General features: G+C 37.8%; 1 protein-coding gene across 2 annotated transcripts; it reads left to right on the forward strand.

The window, feature by feature from the left end:
* Positions 1–20: 20 nt before the first annotated feature.
* On the forward strand, positions 21–10,507 carry spab (space blanket). Of its 2 annotated transcripts, none has more exons than XM_089868529.1 (4): positions 21–538; positions 7,894–8,044; positions 8,484–8,642; positions 9,899–10,507. In XM_089868529.1, the coding sequence occupies exons 1-4, from the start codon at positions 173–175 to the stop codon at positions 10,099–10,101; spliced, it is 879 nt and encodes a 292-aa protein (XP_089724655.1). In that variant the 5' UTR covers positions 21–172; the 3' UTR covers positions 10,102–10,507. The 2 variants fall into 2 exon arrangements, with proteins under 2 accessions (XP_089724655.1, XP_089724656.1); XM_089868530.1 differs by having other exon boundaries at positions 8,487–8,642.
* Positions 10,508–10,634: the final 127 nt, after the last annotated feature.

The following is a 10,634-nucleotide window of genomic DNA, read 5'->3' on the forward strand; positions in this document are numbered from 1 at the left end:
TAAATTTATCGCTTGGGAGGGTGAGGGTAAAAAAAATCTATTTTCATATTTTTGGAAGAGGCCTTAACAACTTAAAAGCTAAAAGCAAAGAAGAGGTAGGTAGGTCCAAGAAGAACTAAATAAATGTAGTCCCCAAAGATTCTTATTGGTTTACGGGACATGCGCGGAAGAGATGGACTCTTCAAACCGGGAGATAAAACGTTCCGCTTTCCACGGTCTCTGTCACTTACTTGAGAAGATTCGACTCGAACTTACCTTTCTTCTCGCGCTGGTTCATCTATCTGTCCAGATTTGGGACAGTCCTGAGCGCCGCTCCATCACCGCAGTCTCTTTCGCTCCACTTTCGATTTTAAGAAACAATTTTAAAGAAAAGATGTCGATTTCCATCAATTTCTTGACTTACTTTTTAGCCATTAGCGTCTCATTAGCCAATCGTAATATAGTCGAGGCTACCCAAGAAGGTGGAGGGAACAATAATTGGGCCAATATCGCCTTCCCGAGATCCGGATGGTCAAATTCCATCGATGACGTCATACCGGTAAGCGTCCTTTTTGTAATATTAATTAATTGAAATGCGATTGGAGAAGAGCCTATCTCCTTCCGTAATTAGATTCGTAATTAAAACATTAATTTAAAATCATTATTTAGAACAACCTTAAACTACTTTTAAAATTGCCTAAATCAATGTTCTTAGATGAAACTTGTTTAAATTAAAATCCTCTAAAAATGAATTAAACTTGAAGCCTGCTAAATTTTCTAGAACTTCAACTTCAACCTCTCTTTAAAACAACACTTTATAAGATACGAAGCTAATAAATAAATACATAAATAAATAAATATAATAAATGGGTTAACAACTTTATCACCTGCGCAAGAATTATTGGAGAGGTGTACGTAGGCGTGAGAGAAACGTCGATCTTATCTTCTAGCGTGCTTGTATACCTATACTTCATTAAGTTACACTCTTGAAAGGTACTAATTTGCCCCGGTTCAAATTAAGAAATAACTGGCAAAGTCTCTATCTATCCTCGGGATACGACAACCCTATATATTTTGGCCTGGAAAATTTAAGCTCAGTCACGTCTTCCCCTTAAAGTTGGTGCTAAATCCAAACTCTAGATCCTCGGGACCCTCTTTTTCCGAGAGGCGGAACACTTACCTCATTTTTCCGCTTGAGAATACTAAAGTTCTAAATGATAAATTATCGTCGGAAGTTTCCAACCCCTCCGTTTCTCCATTGAAGCGACGGCCGCTTATTCCAATGCCCTCGGGTCCAGCCAGACCAAAAACTAACGAAATTTCCCAGAGAGAATGAATTCTAGGAAGCCTTAAACCGAGTGTAGATAATCTTACAGCCAAAATGTAGTATCTTTACATACTCCCCTCCTATGACACACGACGTTTTTAATCTCTCAAAGTTGCGCGTGAGAAATAATAAATTACGTTTTCGTAAGTTGCGCGAGCGAAAGAACAACCAACACTCGCGAGTTCGTGTAATAAGTTGTAATGAAGCCGAAACTCAACTTGATAGAATACAAAAAAAGGTGGTATAAACGTACAGCCACATTAATTGGGACAACGCGAACATATTTTGAAAATAGCCAAGACGCGTCCCGATCATAAAAATAAAATAATTTGTTATTTTTCAATTTTATTTGGGGGGGGGGGGGTTGTTGGAAAACGGATAGAAATTGAATTTTAGGAAATTGTACGAAAATCTTAACTTTTCAAATTTAATTAAAGTTTAAAACTTGAAAAGAAAAAAATAATAATAATATTTTACGAACACCAATGCTTAGCGGGTGAAACATTTCTACAGGGGCTGCATTGAAAAAGCATTAAATTCGAGGCCCCTGTAAGTTGGCTTTTGTCACCTACTTGAAAATAATAAAAACACTTTGATTTTAAATTGGAATTTTAACCTTTTCTAAGAAAATAAAACGGTTTGAAATTTACAATTAAATAAAAATTCTTATCAAACAGCCTGATAGAGATGTCCAAACAGACAAATACACAAACAAAAGAACGCTTTTATTTCTCGCATTGCATTAAATTGGAAAAGAGAGAAATCTTGGACGATTTGATAAAAGAATAAGACGCGCGCTGGGAGAGAGATGATTGTGGGGCTAGAGCCCCCCTGGGGCGAAAGGGATTAAGAAGCTTTGATCAATACGTCAATGTCACGGGAAGCTGCCCCCAATACTCTTCCTCCATGCTCGTTTTATTGCTCGGATTAATTCGACAAGCCCCTGGAGGCATCTCCCCCCCCCTTCCCCCCGGGACAAACTGGGGGGGGGTTGCTTCCTTGTAAAGAGGATTACAGACGCCCCCTCCCTCCTACTTTACTCGATAACAACTGCGAGTTACTGGTCATTGGGCTAGCTAGTGGACCAGATAACAAATAAATAATAATAGTGTCCAACCAAGGCTTAAGATGGAAATTCCGAATTACAATTTAAAAATCAGTTTGACGGGATAGCGAGAGATAAGGACCAATTAAAATTAGATTAATTAAACCCTAATTAAATTATAATCAAGGGGTCCCTGATTAGGCCCGGATTAGCAAAGATGGGGTATTGGTATTACGTATGAAGTTCAGCTTCGAAACTTCAAACTTAACCTTCGCGGAGTGGAATTATTCAGACTGCAAAGATGACGTTCCTCCAAGTTCCAACCTTTGACCTCACTCTATATGAAATGAAAGATGCTTACATTTAATCGATTCCGAGGAGCTAACCACTTCAGTTTATCTACATTTAACGGATGGGTTAATTGTAAAGATTTTAGGTTAATGGAATTTTAAAGATTACATAAAGGACGAAGTGTACATAGAGTGAATAGCCCCTCGATAAATTCAATCTCGGAATATCCTCAGATCAGATATATATGTACACGGACAAACCGCGTAAATACAGACTCATATTTTCTCAAGTATTTCATCCATTATTCGAGTGTTTATCGTAAATGGAACGACGGATTTGGGTATACCCAAATCCGTCGTTCCATTTATAGGTAATGATTTCGGATCTCAAACGCCTTTCGAGTACCTAGACATATCGGTGGCCCTTAAAAGCAACTCGCGTACTGTAAAAAATCCACGCAGCAATATCACAAATACCATTTATAACCTAAAAGGTTTAGCCCTCGAAAGAAATCCGGGTGGATTTTACTCAAATAAATATTGGAAGAAGTTACGGACCCTCATACTTGAGAAATAAAACTCCGCTTTGAACATTTTATTTTTGAAGTGGCTCAATTTGAACTTTAATAATTCGAAGAGTCAATAAAGCTAGCTCCTGCCAAATTTCTAAATATAGTAGCACTCGAGCTGGAGACTTATTTATTATTTACACTGACTTAATTTAAAAGTACTCGTGAAAAAGGAGGGGAGGGCGAATTAGGCTATAAAGGGGATCGACTGACGATGAAGTATAAAGCCGATGGAGAAAGTTCTTACGATCTATTTGATTAATGCTCCCTGAAGCTATATATAAATATCCATGTTGTGGATGGCACTTTACGCTCGGCTCCCACCTTGGTATGGTTATTGACGTATTATTTGTAAACGGACAGGAAATTTAAATATTTTAAATTTAAAACAAATGCTCAGGCTAGAAGACAGCAACCTGACCAGCATTGAACGTAACCGATGCCTAACCTAAGCCAAGCCTGACCTAACCTAAGCCAAGCCAAGCCTGACCTAACCTAAGCCAAGCCAAGCCTGACCTAACCTAAGCCAAGCCAAGCCAAGCCGGACCTAACCTAACCTAAGCCAAGCCAAGCCTGACCTAACCTAAGCCAAGCCAAGCCAAGCCGGACCTAACCTAAGCCAAGCCAAGCCAAGCCTGACCTAACCTAAGCCAAGCCTGACCTAACCCTAACCTAACCATAACTTTAACCCAAGCCAAGCCAAGCCTGACCTAACCTAAGCATAACCCTAACCTAACCTAAGCATAACAATAACCGTAACCTAAGCATAACAATAACCGTAACCTAAGCATAACAATAACCGTAACCTAAGCTAACCTAACCCTAACCTAATAAATATTCCTTCAACGTTACCGGTAGTTTACGCGACACATTTCGATACTCGCTGAGTTTAAAAGATCGAATGTTGTGTTCGTTACGTCATTTACTGGAAATCAAAGATCGATCCCACGTATAGGAACTATTTTCTTTTGGGGAGTTTCGTATTTCCGTCCGCTTATATGGATAGTGTTTCCTTGTTTATATGGGCTTAACATCGCGTTACAAGGAACAATTTAGAGCGTGGGAGCCGAACCAGGCGCACCGCCCGACTGACAAGAAATATACTGTTTTGTACCACTACAACACATCAGGGGCTATAACCTTACTCCCCCCTCAAAAACCCCCGGACGGTACTGGGGCTTTGTTCCCATCAAATTCGCCCCTTTGATCAAGGATTAAAGTGCCCCTTATTATATTAATTACCTTATGAGAGGAAGTCCTCGAGCTTAATATGGTTAATAAATTAACAATCATCTACGTATATTATAACCTGTACTTCCTAATTCACTATAATGACGTAATATTACTATATCCCTTGTAAAAGCGCGCGCAATTTCAAAGTTAATAAAGCACGTGAAATAAAAATTTCAAACAAGGCTTAACTAATCTTTCAAATTTATACGCTAAGCCTAATATTTAAACCAAAACCCTTAAATATTAAGGAACTAGTATAGTTCCCAGTCCTGACGAAGTTTCTAACCTAAATTGGTTCCATCAACTCGGAATCCCACGCAGACCTTTCCAATTTCTCTTAAACCCCTGTCAAAGGACTCTGAACTTCCAGTTGCGTTTTGGCGTTTTCCTAAGCCTTTGTCATTTTACCCAACAGTTAAGCCTAACGAGGGACGGACGTAACAACCTTTTTTTTCTTTGGTTTTTATAACAACTATAGCTAAAGACGAGCGTAGTGTATACTAACCCACAACTCGCGTGCTGCTTGACCAATCGGTCTCGTTAAGAGGTATATTCGATTTCAACCTCGAAATGGACATGGACTCCCGCTTGAAAAGAGGCATTTAATAAGAAGAATGGTTCATTCTAGGACTGCTAATAAGATGTTATTACCGGAAATTAGCAATAAGTAAAAGATTAGAGAAAAGATTATCTTTTATACGAGAAAGAGCGCTGTATTTTGCCAAATAAACTGTGACCTCTCCTTTAAAAGTAGTATATACGTCTATGGCCCAGAGCATTTGTACGTTCAATTATATTGGATGATTAATTTTCTACAGAGTGGAATTGGGACATTTCCTTTATGTCCTTAAGGTCCCCGAGGAAGGTAGGGTCCGCCCGTAGCTATACTGACTTTCTAGGGAACGAAGCCAATTGAACGGGATGGCCGGGCGCGCCCGAGACAAAATCCAATCTCATTTGAATATCTAAATCAATTCTAGTTCCTTTACCAGAATAATACATCGGCCTACATAACCTATAAGATAGAATTACCATAGCCCCCATTGCACGATGTACAATTCAAAGACTAACGACTGATTGAACCGCTAAATCGTGATTTGACATTATGAAGGAAAATCCGAAAAAAAAAACTATTTTCAATGATTCGATTATCCCTGTTAGGCCTAACTTTATTTCCTAAGCCTCGTTTCGTTTTCCGACGTACCTAAATGTCAAGTAGAATTGAAGAAGTAGAATTCCAGGAGAGAAAAATATGAACGGAAAAGCATTTGACGCAGCTATAGGAAGAGGGCCTAACACTTCCGGATGAGGTGTTTCCGGCTACTTCCGTTTCTTGTCGTAGTTCAAGCGCTCGCCCTACCCCCGGCGCCTTTTATCCCTAACCAAAATTGCACTCTTTAACTACTCTACAAAGATTCTAAGCTCAAGCGCCAACACTAAGAAAAAGATGTGGAACATTTCAACGTCAAGATGCAAAATACAACATTACAATATCCCGAATAGTACAAATGTCCGACCCCTTCAGTCCCGCATCTTCGGAGAGCGCGTGCAATTTGTCTCGCGCCAAAATATAGACCTTTTCTATCTACGTAAGCGCTAACCTTTTATATGTATATGTATATATTATATAATATAAACTTAATTTAATTTAATGCGAATATAGAAAATAGCTCGCGGCTTTGATAAAAATGGTTCGTAATATTTTTCGGTAATAACTTTTTTTCTTTTCATTTCTCTTCCACATCATTGGGAGAGAATGGAGTGTGTGTGAGAAATTCCTGCCACCGAAATTCTTTGTTTTTGTTTTTCCAAAATAGAATGGTTTGCCTGGGCGCGATAGAAAATTGGAAATATGGTTATAACCCCAAGGAATTCTAGGAAGAAAAGGTTTCTGAAATCGCGGGGTGGATCGAAAGGTCGCGGAAAACGTTTTCTATATCTTCAATTTCGATTCGAAAATAAATATGAAAGTTCGCGCTAAACTAAGGCCCCGTTCGGACCAAAGAAATGTAAAGATTTGAGAAGCGCCTTCGACTATTAATTTTAAACTTTTTACGTCCTGGAAGTCTTTAAGACCAAACCGTGAGAAACAAGCCAACCGTTAAATTCTCTCCTTTCGTGCAATGAAGTCCGTTCTGGCAGTACGTCCAATTAGGAAAGCGATGGGGCTACCCAAAAAATAACAAAGTTATTCCAGTCTTTCTCTTCTCTAACTCAATCTAACATCCCACTCGTGGGCCTTGGCCCCAAAAAACCCTTTACTTTCTCTCTAATACAATAGTATCTGGGCCCTCCAAAAAAGAGAAAGGGTGGTTCCCAGGTGGCCCTCCATAAAATTGTAGCGCTTGAAACGAAAAAGAGGAAAAAGGTTTTTGGCATATAAAATAAAATCCAAAGCCAAGCCTTTGTCCTTTCGCTTTAAAAAGTGAAACCGACGATAAAATCCCTTTGGATTCGGGATAAACTTTTTATCCCATTTCGATATTACAGCGCATGAGCTGAAAATACTCATTCATAGACATCAAAAATATCTATCAATAGATTATCTTTCAAATCGCTTCACGTTTCACTTCTCAAGGGTCTATAAAACTTACTAGAACCTCAAACAATTATTTATAAAAAAAATTTTGACAGAGTACCTTGTTACCAGAAAAGAATCCCAGTAAAAGTTTAAGCTTAATCTCAAACTAAAGAAAAAATGTTTTAGTAGCGTCCCATAAATCGTAAAGAAACTCTATTTTTTAGGGGTATTTTTTTTTGCAAGAAAAAAGTGCAATTTATCCTAAAAATAGGCTTAACTGATTTCTGTCCAGGAAGTAGGTCAAAATCGTAATACACCTTGATCTAACCTCGAATATTCCCATTGTAGACTTTGACTTAATTAAGTTGAGGTCCTAGAAGGCTAGAAAACAATGTAGGGTCTCTTCACTTAAGCCTTGGTCCCCAATTTGTACGATGAGATAGGAAAGCGGCATGGGTTGGCAATCCTTTCGCTGTTGGCTATAAGGCGCGAGTTTCTATGAAATGATCTTACCGAAGTTACCGACGCTTTGTTTCGAGGACAAGACAACAGGGAATAATAAGAAGAAAAGAAATAAAAGAACAGTTCAAAGATATGCTAGCAGGGAAAAAAGGATTATCTAGAAAGGCATCCAATTCCGAAGGGAACCATCAAAGGAGACCATGATCTCCTACATCTATATCAATGGCGCCCTAAAACCAATATATTGAATTCGAAACAATAAATTTTGGTCCGGCGGACACCTCTAGTTTAAGTTTTTAGCTTAAAAAGGCATTTTTACCTCTCCCAAAAGATGGTTTATTCTCGTTAGGCCTTTTCAATTTCAAATTAGGCTTAAGTCTTGGTCGTTTCACGCGCTGTAGTTTCAAATTAGGCTTAGTGGTTTTGGTCGTTTCACGAGCTGAACTTTCAACTTTTTTCTCTCACAGAATGAAAAGAAGAAAAGCGGAGAGGAAGTTTTGGGAGCTCTTTTACAATCGGAGGATTCAAATACCATCGAGGCGTGTCTGGGGAAAACGTGCGTCCATTCGGACCAATGCTGTCCAGGATCCGTTTGCGTCGACATGGACAGTCGGAAACGTACGTATTTCCCTAATTAACCTTATAGTTCTAACATAATTGGGTCTGTTTTTACTTCAATCTACCCTTTTATATTTTTTTACGGGGATGAATTTCGAATAAAGATATTCAAAACGCGAGCCTTACTCATTAGCGAGCGTTTCCTGTAAGGCGAAAAGGGGCAATTAGGGTCCCTATTTACTTCCTCTTTGACACGACAATTAAGCTTCGGCCTCTCTTCATTAGAGAAACGCGAGAGAGCGCGTATTCGCATCTGAATTCTAATTTATTTAAAGCTCCATGGACTTAAATTATTATTATTCACCTTTGGGAATTTTAAACTATAGCAGACTTTAACAGCTTCAGTTTCTAACATTGTCAGCCATTTTGTTTCTCTAAGAAAGTCACGTGACTTTGGGTGTGTAACTAATAGTTTTTGTTACACTGGGTGTGCGACCAGCAGTTGGCTCTTGCCTACCAATCTACGCTCAGAGGGAAGGTGAACCATGCCGACAAGATTCCGATTGTGAAGACGGTCTTCGATGTCTCGAAAGCGTTAACACGGCAATCTCGAGATCGTGTCGCGTCGCCGCCAGGGACATGCGCAAAAAACAATACAGTAAGTTTCTTTCTTCTTAACCTTTCAATTAGCTATACTTATTTTTCCTCATTCATTTAACAACATTTATAATTAACTTTGACTTCTAAAAAAGAAAGTTAATTTGGAGGACTTAACCCCCTTGGGGGAGGGAAGGGAAGCTCTTTTATACTTTTCTTGTTGAAGTTAGATGTTGAACGAAGAGCTCCGGGCGCGACCAAGATTAGATCGAAGCTAGGTAACTTTGAATCAATGTTTATGCGGAAGTAAATTAACCGTTCTTGTCATGGCCGTTACTTTTGTATATTTATATACTTCGGGGGGTTATCAACTTCTGTTTTTCAGTATTTAGGGGATGGGAAGACAACGATAGGTAATTGGTTGGTTGAAGGGTCAATATTGAACCTGCCGCAAAGGTATCGGAGAAAAAAAAATACTTGCCAGAATCATGAGGTATAGGGAGTTGGATGGTGGTACGGTCAACGATTGAACGATGGAGGATTCCTTTAGAGATGGGCGCGGTCACGTTTTTCAAATGTTTATCGACAAAGTGTCCCGAAAACCTTTTACATTCCAAATGCATAGGGCAGGTCGGGGCAGGTTTTCCTTCCAATATGTATGCATGCATGCTGCACGAAGCTTATATTCCATCGATTCTGAAATAATATTATTTTTTGCCCTAAAAATATTTCGGCTTTAAAATTTTAGGCCTAAAAACTTCTAGATTTACGGTACGTACCTCAAAAGGCGTCTTAAGGAGCTCTTGAATAAACCATGTTTCTTAAGCCAAATGTTTGAAATTTAGGTTTAAGAATAGTGTTTGAAATTTAGGTTTAAGAATAGTGTTTGAAATTTAGGTTTAAGAATAGTGTTTGAAATTTAGGTTTAAGAATAGTGTTTGAAATTTAGGTTTAAGAATAGTGTTTGAAATTTAGGTTTAAGAATAGTGTTTGAAATTTAGGTTTAAGAATAGTGTTTGAAATTTAGGTTTAAGAATAGTGTTTGAAATTTAGGTTTAAGAATAGTGTTTGAAATTTAGGTTTAAGAATAGTGTTTGAAATTTAGGTTTAAGAATAGTGTTTGAAATTTAGGTTTAAGAATAGTGTTTGAAATTTAGGTTTAAGAATAGTGTTTGAAATTTAGGTTTAAGAAGTGTTTGAAATTTAGGTTTAAGAATAGTGTTTGAAATTTAGGCTTAAGAAATGTTTGAAATTTAGGCTTAAATATAGTGTTTGAAATTTTCCTCGCGCAAATCTTTCTCGATAATTTATATTTAGATGACGAATGTTTGACGAGTGGAGAATGTGACGTATCGAAAGGACTCTGTTGCCAATTGCAACGACGTCATAGAATGGCACCGCGTAAAGTCTGCTATTATTTCGCCGACCCCAAAAGCTGCATCGGAGTGGTCGACCCCAATTTGGCTCGACCAATCAGTTTCAACTTTAACCCTTTCTTCAAAGCGAGACTCGGTCGTTAAATAATAATTATAACTTTCAATTTTAATGTACTACATATCGAAATTTCATTGTTAAACCAAAACGAGTGTTTGTTTGTTTGTTGGTCTTTGAAATTTTAACAAATAATTAATACTTGAATACATATAGCTATCGTTAATAATTAAATCAAATACGTACAATTAGGAAATTTTAACTCTCAAAATAAACATCTGCCAATTTTATCCATAACAATATTATATAAGATATACGTACATTGTTGGTAAAATTTTAACAGGTTACTGTAGAAGTACTAAAATAAACTAATTAAACAGTTAATTATAAACAAGAGCACCTATACCAGTCGTGTAAATAAATTATAAAACTATTATAATACTTAATTATCGTTATTCAAATTAATAAATATATTCGAGTATTTGGAATAAATAATTTTGAGGTCGTTACTCATTTCAACGTCAATTTTCTTACCTTAATTTAGAAGAAATCCCAGCATGCACCGCGCCTGTCTGAACTTTCAGTAGATCTAAAACTACAGCCTCGTTACCATAGAAACCTG

This window comes from Phalangium opilio, unplaced genomic scaffold (assembly GCF_054372755.1).
Source record: "Phalangium opilio isolate 3A_F unplaced genomic scaffold, DU_Popi_V2 ptg000024l_1, whole genome shotgun sequence".
Classification (NCBI taxonomy): domain Eukaryota; kingdom Metazoa; phylum Arthropoda; class Arachnida; order Opiliones; family Phalangiidae; genus Phalangium; species Phalangium opilio.